At 38.4% G+C, this 22,681-nt stretch overlaps 1 protein-coding gene and 1 pseudogene across 1 annotated transcript; both read right to left on the reverse strand.

The window, feature by feature from the left end:
• Positions 1 to 9,722: 9,722 nt before the first annotated feature.
• Positions 9,723 to 14,716, reverse strand: PTB1 (polypyrimidine tract-binding protein 1). Its single transcript, XM_016325318.3, has 10 exons — positions 14,232 to 14,716; positions 13,366 to 13,575; positions 13,120 to 13,182; positions 12,974 to 13,047; positions 12,771 to 12,866; positions 11,541 to 11,598; positions 11,350 to 11,454; positions 11,177 to 11,258; positions 10,700 to 10,812; positions 9,723 to 10,440 (listed from the first exon to the last, which is right to left on the reverse strand). Exons 1-10 carry the CDS (start codon positions 14,412 to 14,414, stop codon positions 9,997 to 9,999), a joined length of 1,428 nt encoding a protein of 475 aa, XP_016180804.1. The 5' UTR covers positions 14,415 to 14,716; the 3' UTR covers positions 9,723 to 9,996.
• A 4,628-nt stretch (positions 14,717 to 19,344) lies between these two features.
• LOC148581911 (uncharacterized) lies at positions 19,345 to 20,746 on the reverse strand (annotated as a pseudogene).
• Positions 20,747 to 22,681: the final 1,935 nt, after the last annotated feature.

Below are 22,681 nucleotides of genomic sequence, written 5' to 3' on the forward strand. Positions count from 1 at the left end.
CGTGAGTAGGGCTCTACAAGGAGCCGAGCTGAGGTACAGCAAACTGGAAAAGCTGGCGTTGACACTCCTAACTTCCTCCCGAAGGTTAAGGCAATACTTCCAGGGTCACCGTATAGTCGTGAGGACGGACCAGACAATTCGCCAAGTACTACAAAAACCTGATTTGGCTGGTAGGATGATGACCTGGGCCATCGAGCTTTCCCAATACGACTTGCAGTATGAGCCCCGGCACGCAATCAAGGCCCAGGCAATGGCAGACTTTTTGGTTGAGGTAATGGGCGATCCCCCCGAGGAAACGGGCACACGGTGGAGGCTCCACGTGGACGGGGCCTCCAACCAAACGTCCGGGGGCGTAGGGGTCATCTTAGAAAGCCCGGCAGGAGTCATCTACGAGCAATCAACCAAGTTCGAGTTTCCCGTGTCGAACAATCAAGCGGAATATGAAGCTCTCTTAAGCGGACTAATACTAGCGCGGGAAGTCGGGGCAACGAAGTTCGAAGTATGCAGCGACTCACAGGTCGTCACCTCACAGGTAAACAGAAGCTACCAAGCCCGGGACCCTCTCCTGCAAAAATACTTGGAAAAGGTTAAAGAAATGACAAGTCAGTTCCAAGAGGTCACGATCCAACACGTCCCAAGAGAAAGGAACACACGGGCGGACCTCCTGTCCAAACTAGCGAGCACGAAGCCAGGAGCGGGTAACCGGTCTCTCATCCAGGGCATGGCGAAGGAGCCAACGGTCGCCCTCCATCTGACGGAGTCAAGCCCCTCATGGTTGGACCCCATCATAAACTTCCTGGAGCTCGGCAAATTGCCTGACGATGAGAAGGCGGCCAAAACATTGAGAAGGGAGGCGGCCAGATATGCAATCATACAAGGGCAGCTGTTCAGAAAGGGGCTCAGCCAGCCCCTATTGAAGTGCTTGCATCCCGACCAGACGGACTACGTACTTAGAGAAGTCCACGAGGGATGTTGCGGCCACCATATCGGGGGCAAAGCCCTAGCAAGGAAGCTCATCCGAGCTGGATACTACTGGCCATCAATGATGAAGGACTCCAAGAAATTCGTTAGAAAGTGCATAAAGTGTCAACAAAACGCCAACTTCCACAAGGCGCCGGCCTCCGAACTGAGCCTTCTGACGACCACACGGTCTTTCGCTCAATGGGGAGTCGACCTTCTAGGACCCTTCCCGGTTGGCCCAGGACAAGTCAAGTATCTCATAGTGGCCATCGACTACTACACCAAATGGATAGAGGCCGAACCACTGGCCAGCATATCCTCCTCTAATTGCAGGAAATTCATGTGGAGACAGGTGATAACCCGATTCGGGATCCCGGATGTCGTCATCTCGGATAACGGAACACAATTCACTGACAAGAAATTCACGGAGTTCCTCACCGGCCTAGGGGTAAAACAAAAATTTTTCTCAGTTGAACACCCCCAGACAAACGGACAAGTAGAGTCCGCAAACAAGATCATCTTACTCGGCCTCAAGAAACGCCTAGACAACAAGAAAGGCGCATGGGCCGACGAGGTCGCTTCGGTCCTGTGGTCCTACCGAACGACCGAGCAAAGCGCTACGGGGGAAACCCCTTTTCGCCTAACATACGGGGTCGACGCCGTGATACCCGTCGAAATCGGCGAACCGAGCCCACGGCTACTGCTCGCAGGTGTGGACGAAGCGGTAGAAAAAGACCTGGTGGAGGAAACGAGGAAGATGGCCCATTTGTCAAAAACAGCGTTGAAACAAAGAATAGCCCTACGCTACAACGCTAAAGTCCTCAGGAGGGATTTCGGGAAAAGAGACCTCGTTCTGCGACGCAACGACGTAGGTCTGCCGACCCCTGGGGAAGGAAAGCTAGCGGCAAATTGGGAAGAACCCTACAGAATCAGAGAAGTGCTTGGCAAGGGTGCCTACAAGCTCGAGAGACTTGACGGCAAAGAAATCCCTAGAACATGGAATGCAGGTAACCTGAGGAGGTTCTACTCCTGACTCGGGTAAACCGACCAGGAACCCTAACGGACTTATGTATGCTTGCTCTGCGCACATGTTAATTCTTCCTCACTTTTTAGCTATTTATCCTTATTGAATACTTGCCATATTAACAAGCTTGCTTAACTGACGATTAATTCTCACTTGTCAAAATATTCTCCTACTCGTTTGTTGCTTCCCAATACGCGTAGCACGCGATTGCGTCCTAAAACGGCAGCCCGGGACTGATCACCCCGAAAGCCAGATGGACCATCGCCATAACCCACACGGCGACAACACGACCAAATCGGTCCGAATCGTTACCAACGTAAAAACGACAAAACGGGCACAAGCAATGAGCCCACCACGAAAAAGCGGTAACAAAAACAATACGACGAGCAAGGCAAAAGATAGTAACGGCCACCCGGCCAAACGACTAAACTAACGCAAATGTCACGAAGTATCAAAATACAAAACACACAACAAACGTTCAACAAATCTACAGCAAAATGATCAAGTTATAAGAAGTCACTTCCTAGGAATATCGACAATCTTGCCGTCTTGAATCATTTTGAAGACCCCGATAGCCGATGTGTCGAAGTCGGGCGCCACAATCTTCACCTGAGCCTTCAAGGCGTCCTCAGTCATAGAGATCGTGTTCTTACCTTGCTCTTTGGTCGATTTCAGCTTCTTCTTGAGCTCCTCGACCTCGACTTTAGCGGCTTTGGCCGATGACACAGCTTGGTCCCGCTCCTTTTCCAAGGCTGCCACACGCCCCTGGGCGGCGCTCAGTTGGCTCTCCAAAGTCATCTCTCGCTCGGCTAAACGGGCCACCGTCTCGTCCGAAGCCTTCAGTTTCTCCTCGGCAGACGTCGTCTTTTCCTCGGATGCCTTGAGCTTCTCCCCCATTTCAGACAACTGACTCTAGAGCAACTCGACCTGTGCCTTAAAGTCATTGTTTGCTTTGACAGAAGACTCGAGCTTCCTCCGGAGGGCCTGCATTCCCGACAACTCGAACTCAGCCTTTCGAGCTATCACAGCCCCCCGGAACAAAGTCCGATACATCCATCTCGCCTGCCCGGCTAGGTCGGTCCCGTGGAAATGCTCCTCTGTCCCAGGAATCAGCTGCGAGTCAATAAAAGTTGTGGCATCGAAATTTCTCTCCATGATGGTAAGAGCCCCCTCCGGGCTCGAAGACGCCCTTCGCCTCTTAGGGGTGTGGATGAGTTCCACATCGTCATCCACCTGAGGAGCAGAGGGCGAGTTCCCGCCCACGACGACCTCGGGAGGGGGAGAAGCTTGCACCCCCTCTGGGTTCACACAGGACATATCGGTATCCTGGGGAGGGGGCTCAGTCTGGTCCTCCTTCTCCCCAGAAGGTCCAACCGACTTCCCGGCATCTTTCTCCTCAGCTTTCTCGTCATCGCTTTCTGAGAAGAAGGTCTTCATCAGGTTCTCAAGACCAGTCACTGTAGCAGACATTTCCACTGCAACAAACAAACACATCAGCCGTTAGATCGTGTAAAGCAAACAATAATAAACAACACAAAAATAGAAAACGAGACAACTCACGGATATAGCTCCTGGCGGCCTCCCGTTCACCCATAAGGAGATGAGGATTTACGGGGTTCTTTTCAAAAATAGCAAATAGCACATCGGCTATTTGCTTATCTACCGAGGACATCCTCTTATATGTTACCTTAATAAAAGAATTTGACCCCGCCCCAAAACTCCAGTAAGTGGGGATGAGGCGCTCCCCCTCCAAGGATAACCAAAAGGGATGCCGACCTCTAACGGGACGGACTTTGAAAAACTTATCTTTAAACCCGTGGTAGGAATCCTCGAACAGACCAAATATTCTCCTACCCTGGGCAGACCGGAAAGAAAGGAACCCTTTCCTCGCCTTCCCTTGTTTGGAAGGGTTGGTAAGGTTGAAGAAGAAAAGGAAGACATCCACCGACACCGGCAGCTCGAGATACTCGCACACCATCTCAAAACAGCGGATAGAAGCCCAACTGTTCGGATGGAGCTGTGACGGAGACACGGATATCCGATTTAAAAGCGACATCTGGAATTCGGAAAACGGAAGGCGAACCCCAACCTGGGTGAACATGGATTTGTAAAACCAAATCCAGTCGGCAATCTGGGGAGAATGAAGATTGACCTCGTAAAGCCGCTCATGGGGGGCAGGCACGAAGGTCTCATAATTGGCCTCTTCGTCTGTTCCCCCGCACAAGTACCCGGTCTGCCGGAACTCCGTCAATTCCGCCAGATCCATCTGGTTTGGCGAATCCTTTACATCCGAGGTTACCCAGGCGTACGGATCATAGCTCGCCGCGGAAGGGGAAGCCCGGGAGACGACACGAGGTATACCTACAGCGGGGTACCACTCCGTTAGTCTACGAGATCGGGAGCCCGGAAAATACCCAGAAGTTATAATTCGTCCTACTGAACAGTTAAGATCAAGTATGAACCAAGCAACCCACCTAAAAATCTACCCTGGAATGGTACCCCTGCCCTAAAACTCTACCTATCATCAGAAAGCCATGTAGCAACATAACAACAAAAATGGCAAAACAAACACATACAACAAGCACGCAAGAACAGAACAGAAAAGAGAAGGATTCTAGAAATACCTGAATTAGTCGAAGGAACTTGAAAGTGGTTGGAGAAGCACAAAGACGCTCGAACAAGTGGTTGAAGAGGCACAAAAACGCTTGAAACGGAGGAAATTTGGATATTAGGGAGAAAAGAAAGTGGGAATAGCAAAAGTGGGAACAAATGAAATAAGAAACTGTTTAAAAACCGCTGCACGAAGCGCGAAGAGGCCAGGGATAAAATGGTCTTTGCACGCAGGATTTTAGTAACCCATTATGAGCATTCAATGCTCAGCGCGAAGAACGAAGCGACGAAACGATCGCCTTGGCAACCAAGAGACACGCGCGCAGGGAGCACGTCATTCCCACGAACAACCGATCCGGCGGCAACACACGAACGAGGAAATCACGCGCCATCAATGTCTCCCGTGAACATTACTGGCACGTCGGGGGCACTATTACGGTCTGGCCCAGAGTCCCTGCGGGTCGACCCGACCCGGACGCCACCCGAACCGGACACATGCCCCACAACGACCCGGACACGCGTCCAGGACAGCTCATGTACAGCTAGGGGATAACCTCCCTGGAAACATGAGCCTGTTCTCATCGGGCCCACCTCTGACAGGTATATAAAGGGGAGGCTTACTCTCCCCCAAAGGTACGTCACATACTTTATCACCCCATCCGCCTGCACACCTTACTGACAAGAGCGTCGGAGTGTCTTTGCAGGTGGCACCCCCCTCTCACTCGAAGTGCTCGGGACCTCGCATACCGCCGACCAGCAGTCCACGACTTGACGAGCCCCTACCATCATCCCGGATCACAACCCGAACCGTTCAGCAACCGACATACCGAACAACTCCAAAACACACAACAAAATTAGAACCATCAGCCCAAAAAAAAAAAGCAAATAAACGAAAAATGAAAGGGAAAAAAAAAACAGCTTGATCAACACATTCTCACGTAATGCCAATCGCCATTCGCCACCCTATTCTCAAATGCAGCACCACCCCTAGCTACTTGGTTACATAGGTTAAAAATTTTCATAGTCTCTTATTGATATTGAAGAGACATGTAATCAAATCCTTGCTATTTAGCTACTAATTTTTTCTATCGATAATAATATTCTGTTTTTTTTTTTTTTAATGTTGATTAAAGTATAGTTTTTGACTCTAACGTTAAAATAGGTTTTAAAGTTGTCCCTAACGTTTAAATTATCCTATTTAAGTTCTTAACATTTCATAATTATCTTAATATTGTCTTGCTATTAGTGATCTATTAAATTAAACATTAAAGAATTAGAGACAAAAGGTACAATTTATACTTTATTGTATATGTATCATTTTTTTTTCAACAAATTTATGTACTAGTCATTTTATAAACATTTCATGATGAGTAATCTTTAAGAGTAAAATTATAAAAAAATAAATTTATTTAGAATAAAAGTAACGTAATTAAGTATAATTTACTTAAATGTGATTAAAAAATAATTGAATAACTATGTACCGTAAAAAAAAGATATTATTGAAGGATAAGATTAAAATTTATTTATATGTATCGTTTTTGTCCCCAATATTTTCGTCTTATTTAAGTCCTTAAAGTTTTAAAATTGTCTCAGTTTTGTCTTCGCCATCAATTTTGTTAACGAATTCTTAACAGCAAGACAACATTGAGTTAAAAATTTAGGAACTTAAATAGGACGATTTAAACGTTAGTGACAACTTTGGGACTTATCTCAAACATTGGGACAAAAATAATACTTTATTCTTTAATCTTTTTAAACAACACAATTCAATTTTAACATTTTTAAGAGTGTAGAAATTCAATTCCAAATTTTTAAATTTAGGAGCCTAATTACAATAAATAAAATCATAGGAGAACTTGTAAATTAGTTTAATCTAGATAGCTTGTTTTGGGCTTAAATCACGGGGGGTCGTCATCACTAGGTCAAGATAGTTTTTTAGAATTCAAAATTAATAAAGTTGATCGTTACTGTTTTTCTCGCAATTGTTAGTGGTTAAGTTCATCACCATATATATATACTAACAGCCAAGTGTATTTGTACAATCACTCAAAGATACCATTAATTATTGAGTTGTGAAGATGATGTGGTTGTCAAATTAGTATTATCGCTTATTTTTCTTGCTTGACAGAGTATTATACTTTTATCATTGGATATTACGCGTGAAACACTTCAATGTAATCAATTCTCCTATGTAAGATTCAAATTATATTGTAGTTTCGCATGTTGTGGTGGATTAATTCTCAGTCTTCTTTGAATTTTTTTTTTCTTGTTCATATAAACAACTTGTTATTATTTGAATATCACAATCACATTATCTCAATTTCCCAATAATCATTACGAAAAGGAAAAAAGAAAAAGAACTTGCATTGTGTGCAGTGCTTTCATTTAAACCCACCTAATCATGTGCCCACTATAGGTCACATTTTCATTTAAATTTTTTGTTGAAACCAAACTACTCATACTTTTCTCTATTAATAATGTCTATATTTGACTTTTATTTTTTTTTTCACTTCAAAATTATTCTTTTTCTTATATTAATTTTAAATTATAGGATAAAGTATATTTTTTGTTCTTAAAATTTGTCTAAAATTTCAAAAATACTCCTAAATTTTATTTCTATTTGTACCACAAATTTTTTATTTGCATCAAATGTATTATGAAATCTAATTTTTTAAAAATTTTATGATCAATTCAATAACAATTTCATAAGAATGGCTCCAAATTGTCGAATATTATTGTTAAATTAGTCCTAAAATTTTTGAAAATTTTAGCCAGGAGTATATTTAATACAAAAAAAAATTTCTAAAAAAAAAATTTAGAGATATTTTTAAAATTTTTAATAAATTTTTAGTATATAAAATATTCTTTATCTTAAATTTTAATTGGTTTGAGAAACCTATTTGGGCTATATATGAATAAATAAGTTGAAATTAAGTTGTCCCCACTTTTTTTTTGGTTTTTCTTTATCATCAATTTGCCATGACTAACGAGTCTTCGATTCCACATTATGTATTAGCCAGTAAAAGAGAGGACGATGAACAGTTTAATGTGTGGGGTTGCGTTCAAATTACCTAACCTAGCATGCATGCTAAGGTATTTATTTATGGAGCAATGATAGCTGAATTGACGAAAATGAATTTGTTACCATTTTATAGAGAGGGTAGTAGATAAGGTGGGAATTCGTATGCAGTAGTTGAATGTGATATTTAAAAATCGTTAGATGATTTGATAAGTTTGATTAAATTATCATCTAACAGTTTTTAACTATCAACTTTATATAAAAATAACTGGTGAGTGTTCACGAGTGAGACCATATATTTATTTCTCTCCATATGTTATTTTAATATTTTTGTACAATTAAAAAAATTAATTTAAGAAAGAATGAATATAAAATAAAAATAAAAATTAATAAATATAAAAATAATATTTAATTAAATGTCTTAGATTACATATAAATTAGGAAATATGATATATAGCTCTGTAATATATTAAAAAAAATAATATATAACAAAAAACAATTTAGCCTCGTGGTAGCCAATTTTTTTTTTTATGATATCTTTTAATTTGACAGAATAAAGACTAATTTTGCTGTGGATTTGAGATCCGTTTAAAAAGTTACCACTCACTTATGGGTTGCTATACATAAGATGATATACAAACTCTCAGACATTTATTTAAGTGGATGATTGACCACTCAACTAACTTAAATTGGTTCTAGTGATAGTCAAATTGCTCTCTATTCCTTTGTTTGTTTCCAAAGTATCAACACATAAAGCTGCAAGTTGATGCCATAAATGACTTGAAAGTTGAAACTGTCAAAGAATTTGATAAATAGGTATTGGACTATTGGTCCATGACACATAACTATAAAGGAGTTATTGCGGTACCTCCTAGTGTAGTTGAAATTTGCTACATATTTCATGAACTAAAATGAATTCTTAAAATTTAAAAAACTTAAAGACGAATCTTAAACCACTGTATAAAGAAGGGTATGTAACAATTTCCAAATATAAATGTTCACTACTCAGTGAGGTTTATGAGCACATAACATGGAAGCTAAAAAGGAAAATTAAAAGAAATGGAAGAACATTGTGGGGCATGATATGAAGGGCATCCTTCGATGCCGTAGATAAACGAAATAGCCCTAATTAATGGATGCTGAGACATCCAACTGTAATTTGGTCTTTGATTTGTTATTTCTTGAAAAGATTTTCCAGGTTCGGTCTTAATCTAAAACTGAATTTGTTTGTGTTCACAGCTAAAAAGGACATGCAACTGCACATGCAATGTCAAATATCAAAACAAAATATCGACACTTTTTCCTAATATGCCCAAGCATATTTCATATTTGATATTTAGGCCTCGCTTTATATTTTAACTTCTTATTTTATAGGTATAAAAAAAGATTAACGAAATTAAGGATGCTATGGTAGCTATTTCTGTTATGGTAATGAAATATTGATTGAGTTGCTACCAGGTGTTTGGAAAATCAAGGAGTTAAATTCAACCAAGAAAAATGAGTTCAATTCATCTCTGGTTTGTTATCAGATAGTATCGTTAAAAGCAGGGCAGTGGGAGTGGTGATCGAGTGCTATTGCAGGGTGTAGTGAAGTAGAGAGGGAGGTTGTGGCAGCAACGGCTACTGCAGAAGAGGAGAGTGGTGGACAATGTGACCGAGCAATCACTGGTAATGACGGAGGAAGAGGACTGAGGTCTGCCAGCAAGGTCAATAAAATCAGGAGACGCAGGGAAGGGTGGGTGTCGGCATAGGCGTGGCCGGTGCATTTTCACCTTTACAAAGGATCCTAAAACAAAATGACCATCAGATTGATTTTTTTAACTCCCTTCAAAGTTTCATCTTTTAAAATTGTATGGGTAACCAAATTTAATCTTATTGTTTTAAGACCAAAAAGAAATGTAGTTTATGGGTCCCTCTCTCTTCCTCACCCCATCCCTCTTTCTCTCAATTGTTTTGTTAAATCTAATCTTTTACCATTTAATATTTTCTCACGTGTTTTCTCTTGATCCCATTTAAAATTTCTCTTGATCCCATTTAAAAAGTGTCGGGTGAAATATCACATTTGACAATAATTGAGAAGATCCATTCTGGATGAGAGATGAGAATAAGTTTAACCAAAAAGTGAACTGTAAATACGTGGCCTGTGCACAAGTTTTCCACAAATGCATAGTTTACATTGTTTAGGGCAGATGCAGCATACAGAGAGAACAAAAAAGCCCAGCAAGCAGCAAGTATTATACTCGGCAAAGCGTGGATAAATAGAAGAGGCATTATCAGACACTGAAATTACAGTTGAGACAGAATTATGAGATTCAACTAGAGATGTTAAAGGGGAAAACTTTTCTATCAGAGTGCAACGGATTCTCACTCGGTTAAATTATAATCAACTGAAGTAAGGTTGATGAGCAGGAGGTGATGCACCAGCAATTGGGCTGGCTTGCATAAGAGGCGACGAAGCAGGAACTGAAGGTGAAGCACCACCGGGTTGCAAATTCACATTCAATGGAATCCCAGGCTGAGTGATTCCCATGGAACTTGCATTATGAACAAGAGGATTGCTCTGAGCAATAGGTGAGGATGCGGCAGCAGTAGGATAAGCAGGAGTTGGAGGAGCTGCATAGGTATGACTGGGATACGTACCGGGTGCGGATACATAGCTCGGTGTAGCTGCCTGCTGGGCTGGATCCCAAGATAGCATTTGTCCTCCGGGAACTTGACCTTGTAATGCAGGGGCAGGACCAGGATACATAGGACCAGCCTGAGGATTCTGCCAAGGTACTGCAGGAACTTGTGGCACTGTATAGTCTCTACTTTTGTCGCTGAAGGCCTTAAAACCAAAAAACAATAAATTAATCTTTATTTTAATACTAACATCAGATTCAGTGATACTGATAGTCATTCAAAATTTCAAACATTAAAAATAGAATAGCTATGAAAGGTCAATTAAGTTTTGAGAAGCATACACTTCAGAACCATTTCTGATCAAGAAAATGTCCACATTGCTTCTAAGATTATCTTTATCTTTAATCCCCCCATTTTCTCATATTCTCCCCTCATGAACATAACTCTAAACACATTTTTTATACCTTCACATTGAGATCAGTATGACGAGAGTATGTTAGATGAAGCTTACAATAGCCACCATCATATATGCAATGCCCCTCCAAAGCTTCCTTGGCAGTTGCCGCTGTTGTGACATCTGAAAAACCAAAGGTCAGGCATGGTGAATATACATTAGGTTATCTCTTAATCCATAAGGTTGAAAAGCTCTGATGTTGCAACATTCATGGGTTTTCAACAATCTGACAAGTAACTACCAAAAACAAAAAGCCTAAAATGCTAATCTCTAGGATTTTGGAGAAGCTTCTGGAAAATTATATTTTTTTCAATAATAATAATAACCATTTTGTATAATTGAGTTTGATTCAAGCCTATGTTGAACATGCCCTGTAAAAGGACCCTAATTCACAAGACAGCCAGAGTAAAACAGAAAGAGTGATAACATAAGAGAAATACAACAAAAGACTGTATAACAAAAAAACAGAGGAAAAAAGGATAAATACCAGGATATTGAATTAGTGCCTGAGTTTGGCCATTCTTTTCGAAGATAGCAATTTTCTGCACAGTACCAAATGCAGAGAACACCTGCAGCAGATTGCCAGAAGCATTGAGCATAAATCAAATACAAATCTGAAAACAAAAAAAAAATGAGAAATGTGAAATACCAAATTCTAACCGTGTGAAGGACATCTACAGTGACGGCATACTGCATATTTTCAATTGAAGCCAAAAGCACGTTACTCTCGGGTTCTATCTTCTTCCCATCAGGACCTACAACAGGCTGAAGATGATAAATTGTTAACACACTATAACAACAGAAAATACATTATTTACGGTGAAAGGAGGGGGTGGGGGATTACAACATACCTGTAATGCCCCATCTATGGCAGTATGATTAACAGGAAGCATGGGATTTGTGTAGTCCCTACAAAGACAAATAATAATAATAATAACAACAACAACAATAATAACCAAGCATTGACATTGGGCTAAACCTAATAAAACATTTAGAAAATGGAAATTTAATTGCCCATGATCAAACGATGCCATGCATGAATTAAAGCTTAAAAAGAATTGTGTTGAACATTTCTTTAATCATAGACTACGAAAGATGACCAGCAAGAAAGCACAAGAGTGATCAGACAACCTGTTAATTCTAATTCTGAGAATGGAAGGATAGTAAAAATAGAAGATGCTACTTCGGAGCTCAAGCTTACAGGCTTATTCAAATTTATGGTTCACTAACAATTATTCAGTTTTGCAGTCACCCAGATCAAATTTTATCAACATAGTTGCCCTCCAAGCTGCAAGAATAATAAAAAAATTCAAACATATGGATTCAATGAAGAGGAATCACAGATGTTTCATTTCTTATTCATTTTTCCAGAATCCAGAATGTACTGTGTATCATAAAACCAGAATTTAAACACACTTTTATTTTGTCAAGAAGGATTTGAACTTTTGAAACACCATTAAAGAGGAAAGATCAGTATAACCTTATATTCTTTTATAGAACTAGATACAGATACTATTGGAAAGTCCCACCAGATCATGGCCAGTGGGAATCTTGGCATCAAAATTGTTACCAAAGATGAAGGGGAGGCCATGAAAATACTGTCAATATATTTTTGTCAAATAATAATAGTAATGTCATTATATATTACTCTCCAGTCCACTTTCTGATATGATAAAACAAATTATCCACAGTCCACACTGCAGAAAGTTTAACTAGTGGAATCAATGGCTTCAGAGAGAAAAATAGTAATTTCATAATTAAGATAACAATTCCATTTTAATATTCAGAAAAAGATCAAGAAAACTACTTAGGGGTCATCAGAACACAAATATAATTTACCTATAAAGCTGTACAGACATCTACATGAAAAAAATAACAAATATCAAATATCAATTAGCAGACAAGAGACACAATGATGGTTTTTGTATGCATGGGCTTTCACATTCTTTCAGAGGTCACAGATTACATATCTGCCCAACCCCAATAAAAAAAGATCCAGAAAAACAAAATTAAAAGGAAAATGAAGTATAAACACCACAGAGGACTAATGTAAGATAGTTGTCATGAATCCCTATCCCTACCTGCTGCGATTAGATTGAAATTTGATATTGAGATCTCTGTGAGCTGAGTATGAGATACGCAAGTGACAAGCACCAACATGCTCTGGTAGCAAGTATCTGGATAAAATGGATAAGCAAATCAACAATTTTATGATTCACCAACCTATCACCATTCCTGATGATGGGGTGAAGAAGAAAGCATGAAATTTAAAAGCGCCACTTGCCTAGGTATGCTTCTTCCATCCAGTGCGTTCCTAGCAGCAGCAGCAGTATCAGCATCAGTGTACTGAATCAGAGCCTGCAAACAGAAACACAGGGTTAATACTGGCAACGACACATCGAAAGAAGTGCAATTTACAAATTCACCAACCTGAAAACCTGCAGTCTTTTCAAATGTAGCTATCTTGTGTACAAAGCCAAACGCAGAAAACACCTATTCAAATAATAAAGAACTTGTTCACTCATATATTTCTTTTCTTTATTTTTAGTTAAAAGAAAATACGATCATAGTAGGAGAGATATGATCTGAAACCCTCCCAAACAATGAGATCAGAAGATGTGAAAAAGCGATAAGTAGTCCCAAAAGGATAAGTAGTAAGTTCAGAATGACGCTTACCAAGTGAATAACATCAATGCTGACATCTCCAGCTTCCACCCCTTCAATCGTTACCAACAAGACATTACCAGGAACATCCCCAGGGCTTTTGTTGTTGACAATTTCATGTCTATTAGAATATTGAATGTAAACAGTTTTACCACGAACTTGAGCAGGCTCGGAAGACGAAGCATAATATGAAACCATTGAAATGGCTTGATTTAGATCCGCCTGAGAAAGCATTCATAATTGAGAGCTTAGAATCATGAGTTGGGAAAACAAAATGACCAAATCCAGGTGTCTTTGAATATTCATACACAAGAAATTTGTCAGTTGTCACAACACACAAATCTAATCAAGGTAAAAGCATAAAGTAAGTAAAGGAAAGCTTAGCGAATTCCATGATCAATAGCAAAAACTAACTTCATTAGATGAGGAACTATCAAACTGCAAAAATTACCAACCCTTTGATTAACTTCCTTCATCTTCCAAATCTAAACAGTTCTTCCTATCATATTTAAAACTCTTTATCCACAAATGTATTTACTCTTTTAATCTTCACAAAATAGTCTCTAGTCCAATCTCTTGAATACCTAGGAGCAATACTTCAAAATCAAAACATCTACCACAGCAGTATCAGTTCTCCTTGTTATATATTCCTTCTAATCTCAATTGAAGTGTTTCATGAAATATAAAATGTATCCTAATTATTATTTTTTTGTTATCGTCTGTCATATCCTTACATTATTACATATAGAAAAGAATAATAGATTGCACCATGGGGTATCTATATCCTATCGAGCTCAAAATCTTAACCAGAAATTATTAAAACCCTAACCCTAAAAAAACCAGAGAACTGAATGCGGAGAAAGCAAAAAGGAGCTTACAAATTCGACAAAAGCCTGGTTGCGATTGGCGCCAACATTGCACTTAGTGTTAACGATCTTGCCGAAGGGTCTGCAAAGCTCAACGAGCTCGTCATCGGTGCACTCCCATGGAAGGTTGCGAAGGTGGAGAACCTTCGAAGGGGTTTGAGTGTACCGAAATTGGTGTTGTGTTGACGTGGACATTTCGACGAATTGAAATCCGAACGCAGTTTTGGGGACGAAAGGGAGAGTTTTTCACTTTTTGGTGGTGTTTGGTAGTCGAGAAAGTGTTCGGTGGATTTTCCGGGACAGTTTTTTTTTTTTTTTTTCTTTTTTCCGGGGGAGAGAGTGAGGGATTGGGAAAAGTTTTTGTGAGACCACAGATAGAACGTTGCAGGGGATAATAGAGATTTGCTGCCACAGATGATGATAGTGATTCAAAGGTCTCAGACTGAGGTTTGATTTGATAAAATTTTTTGACGGAGTGATTGTGTTTTTTAGCAAATAAAAAATATTATCAACTTCTGAGTTTTTAAAAGACAAAAATATTTTTAAAAGTTTTTAAAATTAATTTATATTTATTAAAATAAAAAAATTATAATATAATTTTATATAGTTATTAATTTTTAAATTTAATTTTTAAATTTTTTTATTATAGTATTTTAAATTTTAAAAATAATCTTACTAAATATATTTGTTATTGTTTATGTTTATTAAAAAATATTTTTAATTTAATTATTAGATATAAATATTATCACTTTTAAAAAATCAAAGTTTTAATAAAACAAAGTTCAGTAATTTGTATGGATGGGTTTGGATTATTACTTACTTTAAAATAGTACCCATTACCCGGAAGTTTACTAGTCATATTGTTTTTTTTTTTTGGTGACTAAATAGAAAAGAAAGAAAAAAAAAGATACAAAACCAAATTAATTGGCTAGAGTCATATCTAAATATATTAGATGTTGAAGTTCACTCCATGGTTGGCTCCAATTCGAGTGAATGTCCGCGACAGAAGCAGCTGCTTTAGCCATACAATCTGCAACACTATTTGCAGTCCTCTGAATTAAAAGAATAGAGACTCTCCAATTCCAATTCATAACCTCCTGTATATGCTTTGCCAAATCCCATTCCGGAATATCCTTACCAAGCATTCTTTGGTTTACCAAGAAAAGAGCTTCTAAACAGTCTGTTTCACAAATAACCTCACGAAATCCACTCTCCCAAGCAAGAAATAAACCTCTCCAAATTGCATACAATTCAGCAAAAAGAACACCGCACACTTCGACTTTCCCAGTGCAACCTTTCAACCAACATCCATCAGGATTGCGAATGATACAACCAAAACCAGCATAGCCAGAAGGAGCAAACCAACTAGCATCACAATTCAATTTAACAGAATAAACTGGAGGTGGAACCCAATGCAAACAAAGTGAAGGAGGAGACAGAGATTGATGCATAGCAAAAATAGTGTGAAACTCCCTTACTGAACTACGAATCAAACTCACCACTTTACTAGCACTCCATGAATCATCTATATTAAATAAGTCCTGATTCCTGCTTCTCCAAATCCACCAGATGGTCGAAAAGAAAAGAAAAACATTTTCACTCCTTGCACCTCTGTAGAGCCAATCATGTAAATTCGAGTTATCTGAATACAGGCCTAAAAGGTTCCAGACCTCCTTGGCACTAGGGCACTCCCGAAGACAATGAAGAATTGATTCAGAACCATTCTGACACCGATGACAGGTGCTAGATAAAGCTAAACCACGACCCAAACGAAACTCTGCCGTAGGAATAGCATTATGAAGACTGAGCCAAATCAAGAACTTGTACTTCTCAGGAATATGCAGTCGCCATACCCACAACCAATTATCATGCTCATTCCAGTCAAACTTTCTTTTGGCTAGCCAACTGTACCCACTCCTAGCTGAGTAAAGTCTAGAAGATGCCACACCCCACGACCAACCCGAACTCTCTCCAGCATTCAAATCCGGATTATAAGCATTCAAACGCTGTTTGACATCTTCTGGAATGATAGAGAAAATATCATGGAGATTCCGTTGACCATCTTTCCAAACGTCTCTAATAGTTAAATCAGAGTCAGATATATGTACAAAAGGGACATCTTGAGCAATTGGGCCCTCAATACTCCAATTGTCAAACCAAAAAGATTGATCAAGTGACCCAACGCACCAAGAGAAGGCATCCTTAAGAGCACCAAAAGCCTTTGAGATACTCTTCCAAACATGAGAAGCATTGCAAGGGACAGGGCCATCTAAAACTCCCTCATTCCTCAGATACTTCGCCCTCAATAGAGCAACCCAAGGCTTGTCCTGACAATGAAAAAGTTGCCACACCAATTTACCAAGTAAAGATATATTAACACACGCAGGATCTCTAACACCCAGGCCACCAAATTTTTTTGGAGTGATCACGGTCCTCCAATTAACAAGAGAAAGACCTTTACCATCAACTTGACCCTTCCAAAGGAACTGTCTCATCATAGAAGATAATTTATCGCAAACCCAATTTGAAAAAAAAGATACCTGCATATGATAGACAGGAATGGATGCTGCAACAGAATTGATCAAGCAAAGTCTCCCTGCTTTATTTAGAAGCCTTCCTTTCCAATTAGCTAATCTTCCCCTCACCTTTTCAATCACCGAATGAAAAGAAGCCCTACTGATACGGGAATGATTAAGGTTAACTCCAAGATATCTTCCTAAGTCCAAAGCAAAACGTATTGAAGAAACACTAGTAAAAATATCTCTTCTACGAGCAGTCACATTTTTAGAACAAAAAGCTTTAGACTTTTCAAGATTCACTTTCATGCCAGATGCCTTGCAAAAAATGTTAAGAGAATGCATGACCATTTGGACCTGACTCTTTGTAGCCTGACAGAAGAGTAAGAGATCATCTGCAAACATCAAATGAGAAAATTTTGGGCCACCCCTAGTGACAGAAACTGGTTTCCACACACCCTCAACCACCTTATGAGATATATAGCAAGTAAGTCTTTCCATACAAAGCACAAATAAGTAAGGAGACATTGGATCGCCCTGTCTAAGCCCCCTTCTAGGAGCAAAACTATCCAATCTATTCCCATTCCACATAATAGAAAGAGATGATGCACGGACGCAAGTCATAATCAAATTAACAGTGATGATAGGAAAACCAAAAGCAATGAGAGTACTCTCCAAAAACCTCCAATCCACCTTATCATAAGCTTTTTCAAGATCAATTTTAAAAGTAAGAGTACCTTTCTTGAATTTTGTGTGCTTCATGAAATTCAGAATTTCTTGGGCCACAATAATATTATCAGGAGCACCACGACCCGGAATAAAACCTCCTTGTAAAGGACTAACAATATTTGGAAGAAAAGGCCGAAGTCGGTTAGTCAATACTTTGGTGATAATTTTATAAACAACATTACACAAGCTAATAGGCCTGAAATCCTTCATAAAGGTAGGGTTATCAATTTTAGGAATAAGCACAATCAGAGTTTCCATGATGCTAGGATTTAAGAACTCTCCCAAAAAAGCGCTCCGGACAATATTCCAAATCTCAGTGCCTACTATCTCCCAATATTCTTTAAAAAAATAAGCTTGAAAGCCATCTGGACCAGGAGCCTTAAAAGGGCTCATACTGAATACTGCTGACTTGACTTCCGCAAAAGAGACAGGGTCAATTAACCTAGCACAAGCCTCAGTGCTTAGAGTGGGCATCGGAACATCCCCTAAACAATCAACCTCAACCTCTTCCGTTGTACCAAAGAGATTCTTGTAAAAAGAGAGGGCTTCTTCCTGGAGAATATCTGGATCAGTAGACCAAGACCCATCTTTAACATATAATCCATGTACTCTATTATGGTTTCTACGCACCAAAGTCTGAAGATGAAAGAATTTAGTGTTTCTATCCCCATACTTGACCCACTGCTCTCTAGATTTTTGGTACCAAAAAAGTTCCTCTTGCAAAAAAAGCCTATTGTAATCTTCCCTCAGTTCAGCTTCTTTAATTCTCAGAAATAACACATCGGTAACCTCTAAACGCCGTTGAATCTGATCAATCTGATATTCCAGCTTATTTTTTCGCACAAAAATATTTTCAAAAATCTTTGAGTTGAAGTCCAAAGAAGCCTGTTGAACCATCTTAAGCCTTTCGGTAACGCCTCCAAACTCTTGATTCCAAGCCTTACTAATAACATGTTTATAAGAAGGATGTGTTGCCCACGCAGCTTGGAACCTAAAAGGACGTGAACCTTTCACTCTGGGGCTACCATGACAACGAACTAAAATAGGACAATGATCAGAATGAAGCCTGCTAAGAATTTCAGAATAACCCTCAGGAAACATTGTCATCCACGCCTCATTAACTATAGCTCTATCCAACCTTTTAGCCAAGTCCCTGCCAGCCTGAACTGCTCTATACCAAGTATATCTCCTACCAGTCACTTTAAGATCAAAGAGCTCACAATCATCTAGAGTAGTAGCTAATAGACTAGCTCTGTGAGAAGAAAAATAAGCACCTGTACTCTCATCTGGTGCCACAATCTCATTAAAATCACCAACTGCCATCCATGGTCTATTATGGCCTGAATTAATAGAACGCAAATGATCCCAAAGCATACATCTTTTTTCGAATTGAGGACTCCCATATACTGCACCACAAAGCCAAACTAAGTTACCCACACTCACTTTCACTGTGATACATTGGTCAATTTGATCAATAACCACACAAGAAGCATTAGCAATAGAAGATAGAAACCAAATGCCACCCCTGTGTCCTACTGCTTCCTCAATACCAACACAATGAAAACCCAACTTATCCCAAAAATTCTTCAAATTATTAAACATGGTATGAGTCTCAAAGAGAAAGAAGAAAGATGGTTTATATATTCTCACCAAATTTTTGCAATGCACACGGGCCATCTTGTTAGACGCACCCCTCACATTCCAGGCTATGATATTGAAACTATCCATAAAATAGCAAAAAGGGAGCTCCAATAACAAACCCGAGACTCAACATGATGTCCCTGTCTTCGACGATCCTGCCTTTAATGGACTCTCAAGTTGCAGCCCAATTTTCTCCGTCGAAACTTGCACCATACCCGCCGTCGATGCTCCATCCTTATCTACTGGTGAATTCTGCAAAGAGTTTGGGCGAGGACGCTTTCGCACAGTGCCATTTGTTGTCTCACCTTGCTGCTGATGATGAACATTGTGCCGGGTCCCCGAAGAAGCCACACTAACCGGTTTTCCAATATTGATGCCCCTGCTTAATTTTACTTTGGATCCAGTAGCATGTGTTGTACGTTGGTGATTAGGCCTTGTCCAAGTATTGGTAGCCTTGTTAGGAGTCTTCTTTACTTTTGGTTGGACCTGATGGGTGCTAAGAGAAGGCTTTTGACCCATTTTATACTTTCCTTTCCTAATCACTTGAGTCCAACCTTCCAAATCCTCATGTTGTGCATGGTTTACATGAACAGCATGCAAATCACTCTCCACCAAATCCGGGACAGTAACTTTTACAGTCTCATCTCCAAGATTCTTGCCAAAATGAAAACTTGCCTTTTCTACATGTACTGGATTTTTTGAATTTGAGCTTTCTGGCTGCTTTGCTACATCGCTGATCACCTTGGCATTAGTTCCTCCTCCTGCATTGCTGTCAGTCTTGCACACCTTCATATCATGACCAAACTTGAGACAGGAGCCACAAATAAGGTGAAGACTTTCATATTCAACCTCATATTCAACACCTTCAACAAGAATCTTCTTAGTCACTGGCAATCCTAAATCTATCTGAACACATGCTCGAGCATATCGTCCTCTTTCAGCTAATTTTGTTGCCAAATCAACCTTAACGGGAATGCCAACTGCAGCCGCAACACGGAGCATTGCATCTTCTTGGTAGCACCAAATTGGTAATCCAGAAATTCTAATTCACACTAAAGTTGCTCCAAAACAGTTTTCACTTGATCTAAACTCTTGATCCCAAGGCTTCACAGCCACATAATTTCCCTCGATCATCCATGGACCTCCTAAGAGAACTTTTTCTCGCTCCTCAGCTACCTCAAACTTCACAAGAAAGTAGTCAAATCCCACATCCAATAAATCAAAACCTCCCTTAATCCTCCATACCATTCGGAGTTTATGAGACAATGTAGTGTAGCTATAATGTTTACCTAGCACCTTAATTACTATAGCATCCTTATAAGGTTCTGCCAAGCAATTCTTAACTTCTTGGGTAAACGTGACACTCGGTGGCAAGAGATCTCCTTGCTTCCCAGAAACTACCGCAATATTATCTCCCGATAAAGTTTCAACAAGTGAAAAAGCTTTAGCAATCTTGGAACCCACAACTTTGTCCCTGAAAGAAACCTTCAAAGGCTTAGAAACCCCTCCCGAAATATGATCCTCCTTTTCCCCTGATGCAATCCCTCCCCCGCTCTCCCCCTTATCTCTTCCGCCGACATTATCGGCTGCCTCACCGTGTTTCACCCTCAAAGTCTCTTCCCCATTCACTCCACCGCTCATCTTCGATTTTCACTAGTCATATTGTTTAGTTTTAAAGGATTTAATTATTATAAAAAAATTATCCAAAATATTTTTAAAAAAATTAAGCGTTAAAAAATTACTTTAAAAAAATTAAATTGTCAAATAAAACTTCTCTCCTTATAATATTTAGGTTTTATTATTCGATTGATTTTTATAATTTCATTAAATTTATAATTAATTTTTTTTAATTGAATTTTTATATTATTTTTAATTTTATAATTAAATTTTTGTCCATGTAAAAAATATTATAACTAATGGAACAATTTTTCGTAAATTAAAAGTACTCACAATTAAGAACTTAATTAAATTTTTTATCACATTTTTTTAAGAAATATTCTATTAATTTTAATATTTTTGATATAGAAATGACCTAATTAAAAAATTAAAAATATAATAAAAATCTAATTGAAAGAAAAAAAATATAAAAATTAAATTATAAATTTAATAAAATTATAAAAACTAACAAACTAATTAAATCTAATATTTATTCTTCATATGCATATATAGAGAAAGTTATACTTATAGAGCAATTTTTATAAATACATATTTCAAATTACTTCATCCTCTTAGCTTTGTTAATTAAGGCATAGAGTTAATTATTAGTTTTTTGAAATTATACAAGCGTCTCAAACTAATTTTTTTTTAAATTTTAATTGACTCAATATAATTTTCAAAATTTATATTCGTAACTCATGTTAGTTATTGAGCCAATTTCTATTACTGAAATATTAACAGCATGTTGAGGGGGAATGATGCAGCCATATTATACTGTAGAAAAACGATATCATTTTATTTTTGTGCTCAAATAGTCAAAAAACGACATCATACCAAGTGTTTAGGAAGGACAAAATAGCTTAAATAATCTTAAAAGGACTGTTTTTCCATAGTTTAGCACAATAATATCAATTCAGCAGTTTAGCTCAGTGCACCATTAATGTTTTTGTGACGAAAATCGACTCAGGACTAACGTGAGTTACAAATACAAACTTTTAGGACTAAATTAAAACTTCAAAAATCAGTTTAAGACGCACGTACAACTTCACAGATCAATTTGAGTATTAAATAATACACGCATTTAATATCTATCCAAAAGACTCAGACATAAAAGAGTGGACATGTATATTGATTTTTATGACAATTTTATTCTTATTTTCTTTTCAAATTTTTAATTTTATCTCCTTAATAATTTCGCTCTGTGCTCTCCCTTCTTTGATCTTACTCTCTCTGCTCCATCCTCTTGTTTGTTCTCTTTGTAATCTTCATCCACCAATACAAGCATACCACTCTCTTCGCTGCCTCTTCCATTGATAACAACTTGAAGGCCTCATTCCACTTTCCTTCCTTCTCCATTGAATCCCCAACTCCTTTTCATCTTTATTGGAACATATTAGCTTCTGTCTTTTTTGTCATTTTTCTAGGATGGTTAGAACTCCATCAAAATGGAGCTTATAAACTGTAGAATCTACAGGTGAATTTAGGATTTTTCTTATAGTCATGAATATAAATTTGTAGAATTAAAACATGAGACTATTGTGAATATCTTTACTTTAGATTGATATTTTTATGAAAGTGAAAGTTTATCTACAAAAGACTCAGACGTTCAAGTTAATAATAGTTCAGAGATATAAGCATTAAATATAGAAACTCTAATATGATTTTCTTGAGAAAAAAAAGTAACCAGTATAGTGAATGAAAGAACAAGAAGATAATATACAGAGAAAGGAAAACAATGAAAATTGAAACTAAAGAATATAAGTATATAACAAAGACTAAAAATGAACATAGTACTTTGTGTATTAGAGAGTGAATTCAAGTCACAAGTACAGGCAAAGAATGCCCTGTATATAACATGTCAAGAGTGACTCTTAACAAACTTAACTAACTACTAGTCATTCTAACAACCAAAACACAAAT

Source organism: Arachis ipaensis, chromosome B10 (genome assembly GCF_059453495.1).
Source record: "Arachis ipaensis isolate K30076 ecotype BB chromosome B10, ASM5945349v1, whole genome shotgun sequence".
Lineage (NCBI taxonomy): Eukaryota > Viridiplantae > Streptophyta > Magnoliopsida > Fabales > Fabaceae > Arachis > Arachis ipaensis.

What these genes read in the sequence shown, in the direction of transcription:
- PTB1 (XM_016325318.3), bottom strand. Translation starts at nt 14,414, where the DNA reads ATGTCCACGTCAACACAACACCAATTTCGGTACACTCAAACCCCTTCG. An exon ending in ACCAGGCTTTTGTCGAATTT is followed by an intron (nt 13,576 to 14,231) that starts GTAAGCTCCTTT and finishes ATGCTTTCTCAG; the next exon opens with GCGGATCTAAATCAAGCCAT. An exon ending in CCATAGATGGGGCATTACAG is followed by an intron (nt 11,455 to 11,540) that starts GTATGTTGTAAT and finishes TATCATCTTCAG; the next exon opens with CCTGTTGTAGGTCCTGATGG.